This window comes from Camelus dromedarius, chromosome 23, assembly GCF_036321535.1.
Source record: "Camelus dromedarius isolate mCamDro1 chromosome 23, mCamDro1.pat, whole genome shotgun sequence".
Lineage (NCBI taxonomy): Eukaryota > Metazoa > Chordata > Mammalia > Artiodactyla > Camelidae > Camelus > Camelus dromedarius.
Genome location: NC_087458.1, coordinates 2995251 through 3017909, shown reverse-complemented (window position 1 = coordinate 3017909; position 22659 = coordinate 2995251). Strand labels below are relative to the sequence as shown.

General features: G+C 43.2%; 2 protein-coding genes across 8 annotated transcripts in view; one reads left to right on the top strand and one right to left on the bottom strand.

Annotated features, from left to right (window-relative positions):
- PDZK1 (PDZ domain containing 1) overlaps positions 1-13666 on the top strand; it is a 29541-nt gene extending 15875 nt beyond the window's left edge. For all 6 annotated transcript variants that reach the window (XM_010986315.3, XM_010986314.3, XM_031436552.2 and 3 more), the window contains 8 exons: positions 284-495; positions 1257-1503; positions 4461-4597; positions 6312-6507; positions 7555-7751; positions 10406-10636; positions 11237-11527; positions 13165-13666. In XM_010986315.3, the coding sequence (XP_010984617.1) occupies positions 286-495; positions 1257-1503; positions 4461-4597; positions 6312-6507; positions 7555-7751; positions 10406-10636; positions 11237-11527; positions 13165-13218 (1563 nt within the window). In that variant the 5' untranslated portion in view covers positions 284-285 and the 3' untranslated portion in view covers positions 13219-13666. The remainder of the gene's footprint in view (positions 1-283; positions 496-1256; positions 1504-4460; positions 4598-6311; positions 6508-7554; positions 7752-10405; positions 10637-11236; positions 11528-13164) is intronic.
- Positions 13667-14234: 568 nt separating this feature from the next.
- Positions 14235-22659, bottom strand: part of GPR89A (G protein-coupled receptor 89A) — a 34499-nt gene continuing 26074 nt past the window's right edge. For both annotated transcript variants that reach the window (XM_031436560.2, XM_031436559.2), the window contains exons 11-14: positions 18214-18309; positions 15998-16087; positions 15020-15085; positions 14235-14880 (exon numbers count right to left, since the gene is read on the bottom strand). In XM_031436560.2, the coding sequence (XP_031292420.1) occupies positions 14674-14880; positions 15020-15085; positions 15998-16087; positions 18214-18309 (459 nt within the window). In that variant the 3' untranslated portion in view covers positions 14235-14673. The remainder of the gene's footprint in view (positions 14881-15019; positions 15086-15997; positions 16088-18213; positions 18310-22659) is intronic.

Sequence of the window (22659 nt, the reverse complement as noted above, 5' to 3'; positions counted from 1 at the left end):
GAGAGGAATTTGGTTTTGGAGCTACTGAAATTGAAGCAACTATGTTCAGTACCCAGCCAAACACATGGGTCTGAAACTCAAGTGCAAGGTCATCTTTGGGGGAACTAAATTTGGAAATTGTTAGCAAGTCCTAGAAGGTGGCCTCCTGTACCCTCACTGTTGCTACCCAAACAGTCTAGATTTGGTGCGATTAGAAGAACAGAGTTGTAGGAGATGAGGACAGATTTCTCACCTCAATTAGATTTTCTTTCCCATGCATTGACGCATCTGTTTTTCATCACAGAAATGGCCTCCACCTTCAACCCCCGAGAATGTAAACTGTCTAAACAGGAAGGGCAAACCTATGGCTTCTTCCTGCGAATTGAGAAGGACACCGATGGCCACCTGGTCCGGGTGATTGAGAAAGGCAGCCCAGCAGAGAAGGCGGGCCTCCAGGACGGAGACAGGGTTCTCAGGATCAATGGTGTGTTTGTGGACAAGGAAGAGCACATGCAGGTAAACGGGGCATCTGGGCTGCTTCTAGGGTCTCTTCAGTCCCCGTATCTCTGCTGATAATAGTTTTTGGGGTCAGTGGAGCTTTCCTGGCTGCCACTGGCAAGACAGGACACCTTTATGGCTATACTCTCTGCTGGCTAATCAAGTCTCCTACAATTAACCAAGAACTGTAAAAATTATCCCTGGATTTGAACAGTGTCAGGTCTAATATGCGGTGCATGTTTGCTACATGAACTATGCTAGGCAATTTCACATTCACTGTTTTGTGAAATCCTCATCATAACCTATGAGGTACGTATTCCTATCACACAGATGAGGGGGTGCAGGCTCAGGTAACTTAGCTAAGGTGTTCATGCAGCGAACATACGGAGGGTCTGACCTGGCCGCAGTTCTGCCTGCCTCCACGGAGGCGCTCTTTTCACCGTGGTGTGTTGTCTCCACACAGACCCAGGAGGATCCGCTGTGTTCAGGGGCAGCGTGCTTCCCTAGAAAGGAGCAGTCCTAGTAAGAGTCCCCTGGGTGGGGCTGGGCTGCAGTCTAGATTCCAACGGAGGCCCAGCCTGAGCTGTGCCTGGGTCTCGGGAGGGGCCGGCTGGAGATGGCTGCGCACTGTCTGCTCACTGGATGTCAGGGATCCGCCAGTGGGACCTCCAGAGCCAGATAATGAGCCGGATGGTGAGCCCTGCACCCCCTCCCACCCCCACCCCGGCAGTTGGTAGAGGGTTATTGGTTAAAGTTATCTTTTCCTTTCTTCCTCCTAGGTTGTGGATCTGGTCAGAAAGAGTGGAAATTCAGTGACTTTACTAGTTCTGGATGGAGATTCCTATGAAAAAGCCGTGAAACAACAAGTGGACTTGAAAGAGTTGAGTCAAAGTCAGGAGTCGAGTTTGAGTGATAAGAAGCCACTGTCCGTGATGAACGGAGGAGCACCGACTTGGGCCGAGCCACGGCTCTGCTACCTGGTGAAGGAGGGGACTAGCTATGGCTTCTCCCTGAAAACCGTCCAAGGTGAGCTTGAGGGCGGGGCATGGACAAACAGCTTTCCAGAAGAAAGATACTGCTACGACACTGCTGGTGGCTCCTGTAACTCACTTTCAGTTGCTGTGGGTATCCAACAGCAGCTTCTCTCTCTCCCTTCCGCCCGGGCCCTTCCTTTGCTTTGCACAGCTGTGCAAAGAGGGGTCAGGACATTGGACAGCAGCACCGTGGGGGACACTGGGCACTCCTGTCCTCCGGGGTTTGTTACGCTGCAGCTTTGAGGCCAGAGGGTTGGAGGGTTGATGCTTCTTTGTTACTCTTTTCTAGCTTCCTTAGGGTGAAGGTGGAGGGGAGACTGGAGAATCAGAGGCAAGAAAAAGGAGGTTCCTCATAATGGCTACTTTTAATAAGAATGATATCTCTTTTCATCTTTCAGAGTGCCCAGGTGGTCATTTATTCAAAAAATTCTTGAGCCCCTATTTAAGTATCAGACACTGTTACACTTGCTGAGGACACAGCAAAAGTCCCCACTCTCCTGTGGCATTTAAATAGTACCCTTGTTGTCAGAGAATAGTTCTTTCCTCGTGCAGGAAAGAATTCAAGAACAAGGCAAAGTGAAAGCAAGTTTGTTTAGAGAGATACACACACTCCATAGACAGAGTGCAGCCTGTCTCACTCAGAAGGGGAAACAGCTGAGGAGAAACATACTCCATAGGCAGAACGTGGGCCATCTCAGAAAGGTGAGAGGGAGAGCCTGAGAGGTGTGGGGGGTTTAGTTTAAAGTAAAAGTAGATACATGCTCCACGGACAGAGCGCGGGCCGTCTTGGAGGCGAGAGCGAGCGCCTGCATGGTGAACGGCTGTTAGGCTCTGTGGGCTCTGTAATTTCACATGCTGATGAGTAGGACGATTATTCCAACCGCTCTGGGGAAGGGGCAGGGATTCCAGGAATCAGGCCCCTGCCCACTTTTTGACGTTTTAAGGTCAGCGTGGGACCGGTCGTGGCACCTGTGGGAGCGCCACGAGGCTCCAGGTCTCCTGGAAGTCGCGTCTTCCGCCATCTTGGCTCTAACCCGTTGGTCCTGTCCTCAACTGCTGCGTCATTCCTTCAGCGGCCGTGCCCTGGCCCCGTTCCTCCTGTCTCACCCTCAGCTGTGGCCACGCTCTGAGGTGCCTCCCTGAGCTGGAGCTGAGGGTTCCATCGTGATTTGAGAAACCCCAACCATCAGGAAGCAGTGGAAGCTCTGCTTCTGGAATTTCAGAGCGTCAGGCTGACCTGCCCTCAGCTGACCAGGGTTTTCTAATGGTTTCCCTGGGATTTAGGTTGGAGCCATAGCTGTGTTAGACTTTTGGTTCTGTTGCTGAAATATAGGCCCCCGTCCCTGATGAGCCGAAGTGAAACTCAGAGAAGCTCTTAGTGCATAGGAGAAAAGAGGCAGCTTTATGACTTTGCCGAGCAAAGGGGGCTCACAGCAGGCTGGTGCCTTCAACACTGTGAGCCCCCTTTGGGGATGGGGTGGGTGGTTATACAGCCATGGCTCAAACAATAAAACATTGTTAACAGTCAAGAATCATTTTCTTGTCATAAGACTGAGAGCGGCGTCATGATGTCTCCAGGCGACCAGTTCTATAGAGGCTAGAGAGTTGGTTGTCACGTTTTCGATCTCTTTATCTCGTAAGCACCCACAGCGCGGTCTTTCTGGTAATTTAGCTTTACTTTGTAAGGTTACAGTTCCACGACCTTCTCCCAGGAGAACGACTCAAAAACCAAGCATGATTATTACTTTCAATTACCAGAATAAAGTAGAAACAGTAAAATTAATAGCTTTAGTTCTAGCCTGGAGCTGTGAGTAGCAACCAGTCAGTCAGGTTAGTTGACCGTTTTAAGGGCAAGCATAAAAGTAAGCCATCTGTTAGCCCAAGTGCGGCCATTTTATTAATTCTCCTTCAGACCCACCTCTAACGTTGTGCCTTCCCTGTCCTGTCTGGTACTGGAGAGGCACGGTGCTGGGTCATAATTTGATCAGTGATAAACAGCAGACCAATAGCAAACACAAAATAGTCTCCAAGGCTTATTTAACGTGTAGCAAGAGAAATAAACTGGCTATAAGAGGTGTTTCTCAAGTTTGTCAGCTATTAAAACAGTGACGTAGGTGGCCAAGGGAAGCTTAGCATTTCTTAGAGGCTCATTATCTGTAAAATGATAAAAAAAAAAAAAGAAATTATAATTCAGATTCTATTCATTTGGCCCTGGTGTAATGTACATGGGGAATGGTGGAGATTAGCTCTATGAAGAAAATGTTTTCTTCATGACAAATATGTAACAAGATAACAGGAGAAATGTTATGTGTTTAAGGAAGCAGAGTTTAAATTACTGGTACTTTTTACAAATGATTTATCTGGTCATCATGAAGCTACCCTTTGTCCAGGCTGAGATATGAGTATCTTGAAAGAGTTGGTGGTATTTTTAAGAAGCACCTAGATCATACCACCCACTGATCCAAACGGCCTGTGTGTGTGTGTGTGTGCCTTCCTCCCCGTCCTGTGCCTCTGTCCTCGTTAGCTGGTGTCAGTGAGATTTGCTGACTCCACTGGGATGTGATGGTTGGAGATGGTATTAATTAAAGAGGACAGAATGGAGCAGATGCCTCTGATTCTACAAACGTGAAGAGAGGGAGTGAGACCCCATGACGTAGCATGGGCGTGACCTGGTGCCTCCTTGTTCCAGAGGCTAGTGCCTCCTGAGGTCCTCCTTTGCATTTAGTTGGGGTCAGAAATCCTATTCACATTGACAAAAACCAACGAGTAATGGCTGTGTTAAGCTGTGTGCTAGGAGCTGTCACTGTAACTCTAGGTCAGAAGCCAAAGTCTATTTGAGTTAGCCCTAAAACAGAAAGTTCTACTTTTATATTATTGGGAGAAAACCCTTTATTGCTGGACTGTGTGTGAGGGAGTGGTGACACCTGTCCACCCCCTTCTCCCTCTCAGGTAAAAAGGGAGTGTACCTGACTGATATAACACCTCAGAGCGTGGCTATGAGAGCTGGAGTCCTGGCTGATGACCACGTGATGGAAGTGAATGGCGAGAATGTAGAAGACGCCAGCCACGAGGAGGTGGTTGAAAAGGTACGTCCCAAAGGAGGGCCCTTCTTACTTGTCTTTCAGTCCACTTACTGGGAGTGACAGGAAGCCCGGAGTGGTGGTTTATGATGGGAGGAGCACAGTAGTGAGGAGTTAACCCTTTGTATTAAGAGTGAACAGACTCACCAGCGGTGTAAGCAGTGTTTTTTTTAACTGAAGTTTAGTTGATTTACAATGTTATGAGTTCCAGGTGTACAGCAAAGTGATTCAATTATACATATACATACATATATAAATATATTCTTTTTCAGATTCTTTTCCATTATAGGTTATTATAAGATTGAATATAGTTTCCTGGGCTATAAGGTAGGTCCTTGTTGTTTATCTATTTTTTGGTGGCGGCGGGGGGCAGGTAATTAGGTTTATTTTAGAGGAGGTCCTGGGGATTGAACCCAGGACCTTGTGTGTGCTAAGCATGCGCTCCACCGCTTGAGCTATAACCCCTCCTTGTTTACCTGTTTATATGCAGTAGTATGTATATGTTAATCCCAAACTCCTAATTTATCCTTCCCCTCACCCCTTTTCCCTTTGGTAACCATAGTTTGTTTTCTATGTCTGTGTCTATTTATGGTTTGTAAATAAGTTATTTGTATCATCTTTTTTTCAGATTCCACATATAAGTGATATTATATGGTATTTGTCTTTCTCTGACTTCACTTAATATGATAATTTTTAGGTTCATCCATGTTGCTGCAAATTATTTCATTTGTATAGCTGAGTAATATTCCATTGGGGGTATATGTGTGTGTGTGTGTGTGTGTATATGTATGTATGAACTATATATGTGTGTGTGTGTATATATATATATATATATATATATATACACATACACACACCACACATATTTATTCATTTGTCGATGGACATTTAGGTTGCTTCCATGTCTTGGCTAGTGTAAATAGTGCTGTGTGAAATAAGCAGTGTTAATATAGGTTTTGGAATAGTCTTTGCTAGTTCTATGTTGTCATGAAGAAAGTGTTTTAAAAAACCATTATCTTTTGGGTCTTATTTGTAACTGATTGGACTCCCCCTCTGAATTTATAATAAATTGATTGTTGTGCCAGTGCTACTAAGCTGTTCTAATACAAGCTGGTAGATAACCAATGTGGTGATGAATGTCCAGCTACACATGGGGAGCGATGGAAGACCTTTTAGACCCCAAATCTTATGTCTCAGAGTGGTTCTATGAGACACAGAAGGCACTCTGAGGTTTCCCTTTGAGGTCATGTGGAACCTTGAAAATTGACCAGCTTTACCTTCTCCTGGTAGAAGGATCTTTCAGGTAGATCTTTACTTTCGTTTCTTTTCCAGTTTTCACCCAAGTATCTTTCTGGGTTTTTTTTTTTTAATTTTGGGGCAGGGGTAGTTAGGTTTACTTACTTACTTACTTTTAGAGGAGGTCCTGGGGATTGAACCCAGGACCTTGTGTGTGCTAAGCATGTGCTCTACCACTTGAGCTCTTCCCTCCCCCCACCCTTCTGGGTTTCCTGAGTTCCAGCTCTCATCTTGGGCTCAGTTAGCATCTGTGTGACATCATACTTAACAAAGGGAAACGGCAACTGTAGAAGGCTTACACTCAGGCCTACAGCCCGAACATCCTGTTGAGTCCAGAGACTGTGCCTCTGTGTGGAAACTTTCCCGTTTCCCAGCGTCCTTCTTGGAGGCTGATGTTGGTCCTCACCTGTGCGTGCTGTTGCAGGTGAAGAAGTCCGGAAGCCGCGTCATGTTCCTGCTGGTGGACAAGGAAACTGACAAGCACCACAGTGAGCAGAAGATAAAATTCAAGAGAGAAACAGCCAGTTTGAAACTGCTGCCCCACCAGCCCCGGGTTGTGGACATGAAGAGGGGACGCAATGGCTATGGTTTCTATCTGAGGGCAGGCCCAGAAGAGAAGGGTAAGGTTGGCGAGGCAACCATACAATTCTTCGTCCCAGTCTGACTCCAGAGTCCCAGCAGGCCCCCAGCTCCCCATCAGATCCATGATGGAGATAGTGAGAAACTAAAAGGCAGAGCTGGGCCAGTTTCCGTGTCATATGGCAGCCTGATTTTGGGCGTTCCTAGGTTTCCAGAAGCATAAGGTGGCAGAATTTGGGATCTGGGCAGTGGTATGCTGGTAAATTGGCTCTCTGGGGGAGGGGAAGCCCTGATTTGTAGCATTTGTGTGTGTGTGTGTGTGTGTGTGTGTGGTATAAATACCCCCCCATCTCTGATTTCAAGTTACCCACATGCTGTCACAGGATGCAAAGATGAGAAATACTGTGTAGGCCTGGTTCTCATGAGCTCGTAGGAACCAGCTCCAACACCCCACTAGGTCTGAGGCAGAGGTGTGGACTGGGGTCTGGGACTTGAATAGAACCAGGAGTCTTCCTGAGACCTTGTAATTCAACAAGGAAAGAACTCAGGTCCTTCCATGGAAGCAGAATACAGAAAACAACGTAGGTTCAGGCCATGCAAACTGTTACCCACCCAGAAGTTGCTGTTTTCTTTTAACTATATATATATTTCTATTAATTTATGAACTATTAATTTGGTTCATAATATGTAGAAACATCCTTGAGGCCTTTGAGAATATCAAATGAATCAGACAAAAATTCTCTAGTCAAGGAGCTTCCAGTTTAGTAGAGAAGACAGGACATGTGTGCCTATGACCGAAGCTAGACGGTCAGAAGCACCTTAACACAGAAGCAAACAAAATACTGGGGAAGTTCAAGGTTGGAGCAAGTTTTTCACACTAAAAAGGTCCTGGAAGGCCTCATAGTGAAGCTAGCACCTGAGCGCAGGCTTTGTAATGGGAATAGAATGGACGCCCTGGGGTGCCAGTGGGAAGGGCAGTAGTTGTACTCAGCATGCCTTTTATATATATTTTACAGGGGTCTTAGGCTCCAGCAGAAGTCTCACAGCTTGTTTTTTAGCGGTCTGATTATTTATTTATTTGGGGGTAGGTCAAATCGTCAAGGACATAGACTCCGGAAGCCCGGCGGAAGAGGCTGGCTTGAAGAACAATGACCTGGTAGTTGCTGTCAATGGCGAGTCTGTGGAGTCCCTTGATCATGACAGTGTGGTGGAAATGATTAGAAAGGGTGGAGACCAGACTTCACTGTTGGTGGTAGACAAAGAGACGGACAACATGTATAAACTGGTAAGTAATACAAGGCCATATATTCATGAATTAAGGTTGGATTCATTCACTCAGGCCCTCAAACACTGGCTAAGTTACCACTTCGATTTTCAAACTGGAAAGGGCATAACGATCATCACTAAGGGTGCACTGAAGCTCAAACTGGTAGACACAGGAGAATGCCAAGTGATTAGTACATGAGTTTTAAGTCTTTAGATTCAAGACTTTGAAAGAATTTGCCAACATAATTGCAGAATTTCTCTTGGTGATCTAAGGAAAATCTATGAACAGTAGCCTGGAAATAAGGTGTAGCCGTGACTTTTTCCCACACAGGGAATGACTGGATTTTAAAGTCTAGACCAGTAAGTCCTATTAATCCCAAGTCACAGCCTAGGAAGGGCTATGAAACGGCTTACAAGCCCTTAGCAAGGGAGTAAACAGACTCACCGAGACCAAGCTGTGTCAAAATACCTTACTGCCTCTTAACTCTTAAAAACAGCTATTGTCTGCATATTTTACAGTTTTTATAACACTTTTATCACAAGAACTGAGGTTCATGCTAACTTAGCAGACATTTGGGGACCTTCTAAAGTACCCTTTGCCTTGCCAGGTGTTGGTCACAAAAATGAACAAATATGAACTTGTTCTATGTGATACACTATAAAAGAAGCATCCAAAGGTATAGAAATGATACAGAGGGAGGAATGTTACGGGTGGTGGTGGTGGTGGTGACCCCTTTTGTAGATGTGACTTGAGCTTCGTCGCCCAGTTTCAGAAAGACTGAAGCCACTATTTGAATCCACGTTTTAATGCATCCCTCTCAGCACTGCATTTCAATTAAATATTTTAAGACATTTGTGTAAAGTAGATTAAAGAATGAACTGGATGATGGAAAAAAGAACGGGTTTTTAGCTGGTTGAACAACCGTGTCTAAAGCATCCTTGATACTGGAACAATGTCAGCCTGAACAGACGTTTCCCATGGCGGGCTGCCTGTTCCTGAGCTACTTTATCATTAGATGTGGACAGAGATATGGAGGATGTACTTAACAATGTGCTGATGGATAATTTACTAGACACTATAATTTATATTCAAAATATCCAGTCAGGATAGAAAGGAGAATAAAAACTAAGCTTAAGTTTAAACAGGAATAAATTTCAAGTACTATATTAGCTTAAAAGTAAATTTTATGAATATCAAATGGTGAGACCTGATTTGATGACTTTAGAAAAAGAGCAGAAACTTGATGATACTCTAAATAGCTGCCCGCACCCAAGAAAGGCAACTTAAGGTTACATTAGTTGGCACTTGGCTTTTGGAGATAATAGTATTACTGTACTGAGTTGGTCAGACTATACTTGAAATTGCTGGTAATGTAATCTTGGGTCAGTCACCCTCCCTGACCCTGTTTCCTTTGCTGTAAGATGGGGGTAGCTACTGTGAAGGGTGGCCATGAGTGTTAAATGAGGTAATATTTAGAGCACTTAGAATAAATCCCTGGCACATAGAAATGGTATTGTTTAAATATAATTTTATTTTTTATATTGAAGTATAGTTGATTTACAATGTTGTGTCAGTTTCAGGAATATAACAAAATGATTTAGTTGTACATACATATATGTATTTCAGATCCTTTTCCATTATAGGTGATTACAACATATTGAATATACTTCCTTGTGCTATACAGTAGGTCCCTGTTGTTTATCTACTTTACCTATCTATCTAGCTAGCTAGCTAGCTACAAAACTGAATCACTTTGGGGTACACCTGAAACTAACGCCACGTCGTAAATCAACTATACTTCAATTAAAAAAAGACACTGTGGGAATACTTAGCTTGAATAAGCATAGACTTCGGGGAAGAGAGAATATTTTCAAGACTTTGAAAGGCTAAATGGTAACTATGTGAGGTGATGGATGTGTTAACTTGATTGTGGTAATCATTTCACAATGTATATGTATATCAAATCATTATGTTGTACACTCTGAATATATACAATTTTGTCAGTTATTCTTCATTAAAGCTGAGAAAAAATATGAAGCAAAAATTGACAAAACTGAAAACAGAGATACAGTTATACAATAGTTGAAGACTTCAATATCCCATTCTCAATAATGGGTAGAAAACCAGACAGAAGACAGGGGAGGAGCCAGAGAACTTGAACAGCACAGGCCCGCTAGCCCCGACAGACAGACGCAGACACAGAGCACTCTAGCCAACAACAAAATACACATTCTTTTCAAGGGCACATGGGATAGTCTCTAGGAAAGACCGTACGTTAGGCTGCAAATTAAGTCACAGTAGGCAAAAGACGGAAACCACCCGGGTGTCCACTGACAGATGAATGGATGAAAAAACTGGCATATGTATGAATTAAAAAAAATTTGTTTTGGTGGGGGAGGTAATTAGGTTTATCTGTTTTTAGAGGAGGCACTAGGGATTGAACCCAGGACACACTTAGACGTGGTTACATGTTTATACTCATTACTCCATAACCAAGCTCAGTCTTCCTTTAGACCTGTTCTGTTTTGGGTAGTAGAGAATTTGACAGCCCATAATCACATGTATCTGAAGGAGAAGTGGAACATGCAGTACTTTGTAAACTACAACAGCTCATTTAATTAAGTGTGACTACTCATACTTACAATTAATGTTTTTCCCTTTATTTTCAAAAGGCTCGCTTTTCTCCATTTCTCTACTATCAAAGTCCAGAACTGCCTAACGGTTCTGTCACGGAGGCTCCTGCTCCCGCTCCTCCAGCTGCCCCTCTGGAGGCCTCAAGCCCAGACACTGCAGAGGAAGCAGGCGACCATAAGCCCAAACTTTGCAGGCTGGTGAAAGGTGAAGATGGTTATGGCTTTCACTTAAATGCGATTCAGGGTCGGCCAGGCTCATTCGTCAAAGAGGTATGCTGATGTGGTTCCAGCAGCCCACGAACACAGCCACGATCAAGAGGGTCTCACTCGGGCTCACATAAATGCTGTTATGGTCCCGCACCCTTTAAGATAGCTACTGGTACATCCTAAGCTCACACCTTTTGTTTCTTAAACATCTGCTCCACCTAATTGTCTCTTTACTTTGAAATCAGATAAACAGAATGAGTGGCATGACTGTAGTTGACAGTCACCATCAGCTCTGACAGGGAGTGACTCTTGTTTGCTTCCGTGCATTGAGCATAATGCCCCTGCCCTGCAGGGGTCGACAGAAGACTCTCTCCATAGCTCTCAAGTTGGGAATGAAGGAGGGGGACCTATAAAATCCCATGTCTTCAACCCATAAGACAGACAGTGGAAGTCAGCCGCTGTGACACTGCTCGTTTGAGCACGGAAGTTGTAGCTTTCATAAGCAAAAAAGCACGGCAGCACCACCCCCAACTTCCGCACCTCAAGGAGCAATAACATAATTAAGAGTAAGTTCTCCAACTCCCCATCTTGCCTCTGAAGAAAAGCTAGGCTAACATTCTTTTACCATGTTTGAAAGTCCTAACTCAGAAGCTCTATTCACAGGTGCAGAAGGGCGGCCCTGCTGACCTGGCGGGGCTGGAGGACGAGGACACCATCATTGAAGTGGATGGAGTGAATGTGCTGGAGGAACCCTACGAGGAGGTGGTGGACAGAATCCAGAGCAGCGGCAAGAGTGTCACGCTCTTAGTCTGTGGGAAAAAGGCCTATGATTACTTCCAGGCTAAGAAAATCCCTATTGTTTCCTCCATGGCTGATCCCCTGGACGACATCCCCGACTCCGAAGGAGGAGCCCCGGCGGAACCCGAGCACGACTCCCACCTGGCAAGGGAGCGCGTGAGTGCGGATGTGCTACTCTTAGCGGTGTAACTAATCAGAGCGTGGCAAGCCCTTAGCAAGCGCAGCACGTGTCTACGTTTGCCACAGAGTTCCTGAAATGCTAGGAAATGACAGTGTAGACAACTAGCAAATCCAGCTACCACGAGGGAGAGGAAGCAGCCTGAGGACAACAGGCTTCTTTCTCAGAGCATGGAGCTGACAGTAACTATTATCTAGAATTGATAAAGCAAGAAATAAAGGCAGCTTATCAAAATTATAATGGGAACCACCCAGAGAAACTGAACCAAACTATTTACGTATAAATTCGGGATCTGCCATTTATCAGCCTTGGGCAAATGGATTTATTCTCTATGCCTCAGTTTCCCCACATATCAAACAAGGATAATTTGTAGGATTGTTTTCAGGATTATATTAACTAAGGCTGTTAAAGTGTTTTGAACAGTGCTTGGTTCATGGTAAGCATGAAAATGAATGACGGTGGTTAGAGAAAGTATTGTTTTTTTAAATAACTGGCAGGCATTCAAGTTTTACCGGGTAAAAGTAAACATTGTTCTGCATGTATTTGGATTAGATAAATTCCTTGGTACGTCTCAATTTCTTTCCATAGATGAACTTGAGGTCCAAAAGTAAACTGGCCATCCAAGTTCAAAGAGCAAATGTCTGGCAAAGCCAAGACACTAAGTTTTCTATTCTTACTTCCGTTACATTAATCCTGATTGGTAATGTAAAACACAAACACTCACTCTTAGTGAATACATGCTAGTTCCGTCCACTTGGACCGCTGAGCAAAACGCCACAGGCTGGGCGGCTCGCAGACAACAAGCACTCACTGCTCCCGCCCCGAGGCTGGGAGGGCCACGGCTGCGCCCCCGACAGACCCGCGCCTGGGGGGGGGGGGCCTCTTCCGGGACGCGGACCGCTGGCTGTTGCTGTGCCTCCATGCGGGGGGACGGGCTGATGGCTGCGGGGAGGCACTGCCCTCATGACCCAGTCAACTCCCAAAGGCCCTACCTCCTAGTGATATCGCCTCGAGGAACTGGATTTCAACATACGAATTTTCGGGAGACACAAACATGCAGACCACAGCACACATGACAGTCACTGGCCTTGTAGTCTGGACTGTTTCACAGAGAGAGAATTCTGGTTGTCTGCTACAATTCTATTATCTCTCTATAGGAGGTCGATTACAGTACTGAGCTAGCTTTATAGGAAAGAAATGTGTGCGCGTGTGTGTGTGCGTGCGTGTGTATGTGTGTGTGTATATATACAGAGAGAGACAGAGAGACAAAGAGAGAGAGAGAGAGACAGAGAGACATGAAGAAATGAGGGGGTAGGGCATAGCTCAAGTGGTAGAGCGCATGCTTAGCATGCACGAGGTCCTGGGTTCAATCCCTGGTAACTCCTCTAAAAAATAAAGTATGTAAACCTAATTACCACCCCCCCAAAAAAAAATTAAAAAAAAATTTTGTTAGTGCTAAATAGTAAGCAGGAAACAAAGCCAAGTGTAGAATTCAGGCACCGGGCTTCTGAGCGACTCTACCCCCGACTTAAGCCAGGCAGCTCCAGGAGAACAGACCGCCAGCTCCTGATGTGCACTCTTACCACTCACAGACCCTGTGTTTCCTTTCGCACAGGCCCACAGTACAGCCTCTCACTCTTCTTCCAGTTCTGAAGATACGGAGATGTGATGAGCACAAGCAGCGGTTCTGGCTGATGGCTGTTTCTGGGTATTTGATAGGAGTCCTTTCCCAGGGAACGAGCTGCCACCCGTTTACTGTCTGTCAGGGAAGAGCTCCACTGGAAAGCAGTTCATCACGTCGGACTGTCTCCTGCTGCCGCCTGTCCTAGGGCGGCTACTGCAGACGGCTTATTTATGGTCACCTTGGGAAAAGCGAAGGCAGGAGCCAGGTGCTTTTCATGTGATCTCTTCCAAGCTTCAGGTTACCTGCATTTCTCTGTGTGGTGTTATCCCTTCTACAGGCCCCTAGAGCACTGACGACGATTCATAAATCATAAATCTATGTATGTGAGAGGTGCTGTTAAAGTGTCCCAGTAGACCAGCTTATTAAAATCATGCTTTTCTAAGACTGCTGTCATTGCTAATGTCAATGCCATTAAAAATGCTTTTTAAATATGCTTCAATTTTCCCTGATATAACCTTAATAGAGCTTTTGTTTTTGATAAACTTCCTATGCTTTAACCTTAATTTTGCCTCTAGAAACCTCAAACAAAATAAAACTCAGAATTATATCCTAGCAATAAAGAGACTCTCTGGTAATAAAATTCAAGATTTTTTAAAATTGCAGTTCTGAGTGTCCTACAGAATCTCCAACAGCTTCATTTTACAGATGGAGAAGCTGAGTCCGAGGCTGGGGAAGCGACGTGCTCCAGTTAACAGCTACTCCTCGTTTCACCCCACACGAGGAGCAGATGGAAAGAAAGAGACGTCATCATTGAATTGAACGCAGGGTAGTTCACTCTTAAATAATACTAAGTTGAAAGGAAATCAAGAAAAATGATGTACTTCGAAGTCTCTCTCCGTGGACCCTATTTCCGTCGCCATCATTCCTTCCCCAGAACAGATAACCCCTTGCTTACTTTAATGGGGCAGTGGTTGGGAGAGGAGGGGTGGGATGTCAGCTCACGCGAGATTACACAAGCATAATTCCAAGCTATCCTTGATAAAATGAAACTAAGGCCAAAGTTTTACCACCTCTGATTTTAATGATAGTCAATCTCAAGGGAAAGCTGTAACTTTCTCTATGTGATCCTCAACTTAAACAGAAACCCTGTGTGCCTGACCAGCTGCCTTAGATTTCTCCTATCCAGAATTCCAGGGTGCTCCCCCCCTGGTTTCTTGGCTCTTTCCTACCCCCACGACCTCCTGTGTGCACCATCCTCAAAGCCCCGCCGGGCGCTCCGGGCCAGGCACTACCTGAGTTCCTTCTCTCGCTCGTGTTCCAGCTGATGCTACTGCCGATCACAGTATCATCTGCGAAGGAAGATGTCAGCTGGAGGTAGAACGTGCTGCCACAGCATGTTGTTTGTTTTAAAGATATTGGGCCCTGGTCCCCTCCATCTTTTCCCTCTTATATCCAAGTTCAGACTCCACTGGCTGGTAGCAGTCTGTAATAGGCATGAGTTCAAGGCGCCATATGCTTCTCCGGTGCCTGTTTATGAGCCAAGTAGAGGAAGAGAATGCTGGAGAGAGCACTGACCAGGAAGATCACGTCAAACCAGCGGTGGTAAAAGTTGAACTGCAGCTCCCCAAGGACCTCAGTGACAATGGTGCGGTACTCCAGGGGCATGCTCATTCGGATCAGCAGCACGGAGGAGACGAAGTACATGCCCTGAAGTGACACGGATTAACCCAGAAGTCACTGTGAGTGTAGTGAGGGACAAGCCAAGGGAACTTGAAATATTGAAATGTGTGAAACACATTTCTGGTATCTTACGGCTGTAAACATGAAGCTAGTTCATTAAACTCACCATTATCTGTGCTAATAGCAGGACAATGACATTGGAAGACTTACTGCTGGAGATGGCATAAAAGAACTGTCAAGAAAGGGAGGAGAGATGAATTTATACAGAACTACTAGAGTCTTGTGTCAAAAACATTTTACTATGTAGTATGGCTAACGTTTAATTAAAAGTGTCTCTTCCATGCCACAGTTCTGTATAGGACGATTCCTGTGATTAAGGCTATAAATCAGAGGTTTAAATTGACTGCCCCAAAAGGGTCCAGTCATAGTTTTCCCAGACGGACAGCTGGTTGTTTTAAGAATCATAACATGAAAGGATTCCAATTGCCATCAAACGTTTCAGAAGCTATGTGATACATGTGACTTTAACATCATGATAAAACATTAAAACAAATTACTCCAGGCCACTCCAAGCCCTGGTAACTGTTACTAGGCTCCTGAGCTTTTTCTACAACTGCTAGGTGCCTGGAGATCCCTTCTGCCCTCCCAACCTCTGCTCTCCTTTCATTTAAGCAACTCTTGGAACTTGAAGTCCCTACCTCTTCTACCAGAGAGGAGTTACCTTCCAGCTCCATGAAGCCTTCCTGTGCTGATCAGAAAACAGCTGAACACTCTGCTCCTCTTACTTCCATATCCTCCTGACAAGGGATTCCCACGCTCTCGCTCATTCACTCCAGTGCCTGCCAAGTCCCTACCAAGTGCCAGGGTCTGTTCTAGATGCTGGTGACACATCGGCTAACAAAACTGCCGGTGACTCACTCTGTCACCTTCGGTAAACGTACTGACCTGACTGGTGCATGACGTAAATGCATCATCGCCTATTTTGTATTAGTTTAACTTTTTCTTTTCTTCCGCTGTATGTCTTTTAAATATTTATGACTGCTCTTCAAGATCTCAGAAGGCAGATATCTTAATCAGGTAAAATCATCTCACGGTGCCCCATGTACTTAAATAAAGTACTTTTTAACTCTGTGATACAACATACCTTGGTGAGAGTGATCAGCAATCCTCTGATGGATGTGACGATGATTATTCCAACCAGGATGAAGGAAATGTGTTGGGACCAGAACTTCACCTGCCACCATCACAGGAAGAAAAAATACTTGTTAAATCTCTGTCCAGAGAGATGAAAAGACTAAGCAGATGCATTCTGACTGCTTATGTGGCTACAAGAGGAAACTTCACTAGCCCCTACCTGATCTTAAAATAATTCTTAGGGAGGGAGGAAAATGAGTAAGTGGCAGCTGCAACACCTGTAGGAAGACTGCAGACTTAAAATTAGCAGACTTAAGACTCAAGGGGGGAAGAAAGCAGACGAAGGGAAGAAAATAACAGTAATAAACCAGAAGAAACAGAGCTAAGGACGCCGTTTCAATACAGTAAGTGAAAGGCACGAATTAAAAGGAAACCGAATAGCAGTGTGGTAATTTTTAATATATGTGAACGACAGTCCTCGGCTCACCCAAAACTTTATAAAGAATTTTTCTTTTTATAATAAAAGAATATACAGACAGTCTTAGCTACAGTCTAGGAATTAGCTGACGTCCATTTGAATCACATGATAATTGTTTCTCCTCTTGGACTGCTTCAGAGTGAGAGGGAGCTTCGGTACCCTGTGCCTGATTGAGGGCTGAAAAGCATGGGAAGGGGAGCTGCACTGCTAACATCTAGGAGACGTTCATTCAGGATGATGAAATGTGGAGCATGTACTGAGGTGCAGATGGAAGCAAACACATGCACAGCAACTAGCCTCCGTGCTGATGAGGAAGAGCGTTTCTAAAAACTCGCCCCAGCAAAAAATTTAAAAGAGGAAAACACATATGCAACAGCAGTAAAACATACTTCACTGTATACTTTATACACCACTTGAAGGAAAGACACCATGCTTCTTCACATGGAGAGGGTACACTATCGATTCATCATCAAAACGTACACTTTCAACTGTTTCTCGAGGAATGGAGGTCAATTTGCTCTGGTATATTTTCATTTTGTCCAGCTACCAGGGGCATGTCGAGCTGAGACGGATGGCTGGGGGAGCATGCAGTCTGTGGCCAGGATCCTAGCACAGCTAAATGGCCCTCGCAGGGACGAAGGACATGACATTGGTCTTGTTATCAAACTGCTAATCAGCTAGGATCACTGCCCTTATATATACTAGTCTATAAATAAGACATTAAACTTAAATCGGGACAAAGAGTGTGTTTAATGACAGTGGTATTATAAGACAGGTAGAAAGATGATTAAAAAGAAACTTTGTACACAGGTTATAGTTACCATTTTTAGCTCAAAGTCCCATTGATAAACATAATTTTTACAGCACAAATCATTTCAGTTCTAACACAAAACACTAATTAGTAGTTAATTTTTTACCAGAGGAATCAAAGGTGAGCTGTGTGTTTGAAGACCTTAAGCGTCACAGAGAGAAGTATGTGAATATTTGGTGAGGGGTAGCTGGTGCGGGGTAGCTGGTGGGGGGTAGCTGGTGGGGGGTAGCTGGTGGGGGGTAGCTGGTGAGGGATAGCTGGTGGGGGGTAGCTGGTGAGGGGTAGCTGGTGAGGGGTAGCTGGTGAGGGATAGCTGGTGGGGGGTAGCTGGTGAGGGGTAGCTGGTGAGGGATAGCTGGTGGGGGGTAGCTGGTGAGGGGTAGCTGGTGAGGGGTAGCTGGTGAGGGGTAGCTGGTGAGGGATAGCTGGTGGGGGGTAGCTGGTGAGGGGTAGCTGGTGAGGGGTAGCTGGTGAGGGGTAGCTGGTGGGGGGTAGCTGGTGGGGGATAGCTGGTGGGGGGTAGCTGGTGAGGGGTAGCTGGTGAGGGGTAGCTGGTGGGGGTAGCTGGTGAGGGGTAGCTGGTGGGGGGTAGCTGGTGGGGGGTAGCTGGTGAGGGGTAGCTGGTGAGGGGTAGCTGGTGGGGGGTAGCTGGTGAGGGGTAGCTGGTGAGGGGTAGCTGGTGAGGGTAGCTGGCTACAGAGCAGAGGAGGAACTGCAGAGATGTCCAGCATCCAAGACAATAAGCCCCAGGCATTACCTATGGTTTTATGCCCTTTACAAATCTGCCATATAAATATGACAAAATACACAGAGGTGAGTGAGAAGAACAGAAGCACAAACAAGGACTTATAGTAAGGAGTTAGAATCTAAAGTATTGTAATTTATAGCAGGTAAAATAGAAAGAAATAACAAACTAGGATTTTGATACAATTCTTACGTCAAATTGGATTCCCAGATAATTCACAGTGATTTCAATGCCTCTTGTGACAGGATCAGTTTTCCCAACTCGATCAAAAACGATATTAATGGTTGCCTGCAGAGACATACCCTTTTACATTAGCGGGTCTCAGTAATCACTATTTCAAAAAATGATTCAAAATAATGAATTAATCACCAAATGTATCTTGCAAGTGGATATTCCTAAAAGTGCAATTCTACTCTCAATTTAAATCATATATAAGATATAACTATCCTATACTTCTTTTCCATACAGAGTAAAGGGAAATAAGGCTACAACATGAAAACTTAATTTATCAGGAGCCAGAAAGGTAGCACTCTGGTAGATAGAGTCAGGGTAAGAGAATCAAGGAATTTGCAGGGTCATTCCCCGTGGTTATTCTCTGAAAGCTCCAGGAGCAACCACTCAAACAAGAAGATAGTTACAGCCGGAGATCAAATGGAATTATGAAAAATACCTCATATAACACAAAAGAATGCAGAAAAAAGAACACATGGGACAAATAACAACATATAGTGACATGACTGTTTTAAACTCAAGGTATCAATGGTCACTTGAAATGTAAATGGTCCAAACCAGCGGTTAGCAAGCTCTGCCACTGTCACATGACAGCAGCCACAAGCAATGTGTAGATAAATGGGCTCAGCCGTGCTCCAATAAAACTTTTTCAATAAAAGCATGTGGTTGCTGGATTTGCCCTGTGGGCTGCAGATAGCTGACTCCTGGTCCAAATATGCCAATCAAATGGCAGAGACTGGCAGATTAGATAAAAAAGCAAGACCCAACTATTATATTGCTTAAAGAAACCCATTTTAAATACAAAGATACAAATAGGTTAAAAGTAAAAAGATGGAAAAAGATGTATTATGCTAATGCTAATCAACAGAAAGCTGGAATGACTATATTACTATCAAAGCAGATTTCATAACAAAAAATACTGCCAAGGATTAAAAAGCTAATTTCATAATAATAAAATAATCCCTTCAACATGGGGTACATAATGACCCTAAATGTGTATATACCTAATAACAGAGCCTTAAAGTACATGAAGAAAAACTGGTAGAATTAAAAATAGAAATAGACAAATCTACAACAATAGGTGGAAATTTCAACCTCCCCCTCTATAATTGATAAGTAGTCAGAAAACCAGTGAGAGTACAGACACTTTCACAGTACGATCAACCACCCTGAACTAGCTGAAATTATAGGCCGTTCCACCCAACAAGAGCAGAATACATGTCCACTCAAGTGCACATGGAACATCCGTCACGGCTGACCATATTCCAGGCCAGAAAACAAATCTCAATACATTTAAAAAGATTCAAATCATACAAAGTATGTTCTCAGATCAGATGGAATTAAATTAGAAAGCAATCACAGAGTGATACTCAGAAGATCCTCAAGTGTTTTATAACGTTCTTGTAAATAACCCACAAGTCAAAGAAGAAATCAAAAGGGAAATTAGAAAGTATCTTGAACTGAATGAAAATAAAAATACAATATATCAAAAAAGTTGCATTTGTGAGATGCAACTAAAATAGTGCTTAGCAAGAAATTTATAGCACTGTAACACTTATATCAAAAAAGGTTTCAAATAAACGATCTTAACTTCCACTTTAAGAAGACCCCCAAAAAGCAGAAAAAGAGAAATAAAAAAGATCAGAGCAGAAATCAATGAAATAGAAAGCAAAAAAGGAGAGAATCAACTAACCCAGAAGCTGGTTCTTTGAAAAGTTCAATAAAATTGATAAACTTTTATCTAGACTGATGAGGAGGAAAGAGAAAAGACAAAATTGCTAATTTCAAAGAGGAAAGAAAATTGTCAATATTAACGATGAGAGAGATCACTTCACATCCACTAAAATGACTATAATCAAAAAGATAGTAAGTGTTGGCAAGAATACGGAGAAACTACAACCATCGCACATGCTGACAGGAATGGAAACTGGTGCAGCTGCTTTGGAAAACAGCTTGGCAGTATAGAGTTTATTAAAAGGTTAGAGACCTGATTATCTATGTAGAAAATCCTATGAAATCTATAAAAAGCTTCTAGAACTAATAAGGGAGTTTAGCAAGGTTGCAGAATAAGAGATCAATATATAAAAATCAGTTGTAAATTTATATACTAGCAACACTCAGAAACTGAAATTATAAAACATTCTTATTTATAATACAATGAAAAAACTAAATACTTAGGAGATAAATCTGACAAAAGATGTGAAAGATCCATACACTAGAAACTATAAAACATTGCTGAGAGAAACTAAAGAAGATCTAAATAAATGGAGAGTTGTATCATGTTCATAGATTCAAAGACTAATTTTGTTAAGATGTCACTTCAAATTGATCTGAGGTTCAGTGACATTCTAACGCAAATTCCATCAGGTGTTTTTGTAGGCATTAATAAGCTGATTCTAAAATTCATATGGAAATGCAAAGGTCATAGAATAGCTAAAACAAGTTTGAAAAATAAAGGCAAAAAATATCTATCAACAGAAAAGAACAGAGTACAGAGCCAGCCTCACATATATTTGGTCAATTAGTTTCTGACAAAATTGCAAAGTCACCTCAATAAAGAGAGAACACTCTTCAACAAACGGTCATAGAACAATTGGATATCTATGTGAAAAAAAAGTGAACTTAGATTCATACTCCAATCTCATATTAGAAAATTAACTCAAGATAGATCATAGATGTAAATGTAAAACCTAAAACTATAAAATTTCTAGAAAAAAACATATGAAAAAAAATCTTTGTGACCTTGGGTTAGGCAAAGATTTCTTAGATACAACACCAAAATAACCCATAATAGAAAAAAAAAAAAAAAAAAAAGACAAGTTGGCCTTCATCAAAATTAAGAATTTCTGTTTTTTGAAAGACACTGCTAAGAGAATGAAAAGTCAACCTACTGACTGGGAGAAAAACATTCTGACACACTCTCAAACCCAACAGAAAGGAAAATACACCTAATTAAAAACTGGCAAAAAAGTTGAACAGACACATCACCAAAGAGGATATACAGGTGGTGAATAAGCACATGAAAAGTTGTTCAACATCATTAGAGATCAGGAGCATGCAAATTAAAATGATTTGGTGCTGCCCAACACCTATCAAAACACCTAAAATTGAAAAGACTGACCACAAAGTGTTGGCGAGGATGTGGAACAACTGAAACTCTCAAACGCTGCAGGCAGGAACGAAAAATGGTACAACTTCTTTGGAAAAGTTTGGCCGTTTCTTCAGAAATTAAACCTACATCTGCCACATGGCCCAGCCATCCTACACCTCCGTGTTTTCCCCCAAGAGAAAAGAGAGCATATGTCCATATACAGATTTGCACACAAATGTTCATAGCACCTTTGTTTGTAATATCCCCAGACTGAAAACAAGTATCTATCAGCAGGGAAACAGGTAAACAGATTGTGGCATATCCATACAATGGAATACTGTTCAGCAATAAAAAGGAATTAACTATCGGTACAATCAGTGACATGAATGAAACTTAAAATAGTTATGCTGAGTAAAAGAAGTCGGGAGGGGCTTCAAGATGGTGGCAAGGGAGGACAGGGAGCTTACTCTCTCCCAAGAACACATCAAAAGGACATCTACATGTGGAAAAGTTCTGAGTAAAAGAGGCCAGACAGAAAAAGGGTACGTACGATAACATTCCATTTACAGAAAATCCTAGAAAATATAAGAGTGTACAATGACTGCAGATTAGTGGCTGCCTGGGGACTAGGGCTGTGGGAGAGAGGTGTTACAAAGGGCCTTGAGGAGGCTTCTGGAAGTGATGAATGGATATGTTCTTTATCTTGATTGTGTCAACTTACCAAACTGTACACTTTAACTATGTACAGTTTACTGAATGTCAATTATACTTCAATAAAGCTGTTTAAAAACGATACGCTCTCCTAAAGGCTGCATCTCAGGAAAAACCTTTTAGTAGCTTAGCTAACTGAATATACTGTCTTCATCCATGCTCTCCCACTGAAGGAGTCAAGATTTTAAAATATCTTCTGAAAGGATATTAAGATCACTTTATTCGAGCATTAGATCTGTTGAATCCAGAAACCTCCATCTATCTACATTGATCAAAATTAACCAAAAAGCTGACAAAGCTCCTCTTTGTGCAAACACAGCCCCAGTAGGAAAGTCACCAAACCAGAAAGTCAAATCAGCCTTTTCTATAATCACACTGAAATCCATTAATACCTACAGATGAGTCACAAGTAAAGACAAATAATGTGGTGCACAAAATGCACATAAAGAATAGAGCGTTAAGGGGGAGCTACAAAAGACTCCGAGCTATGAGCACAGAAGATGGATTTATCAAACATGTTTCAGAATTTATTTTTTTAGGTATACACAAATTATTAAAAAGGACAGGTAGTTTCTGTTCTAAGCTGAAGGGAGGAGTTGTGTTAC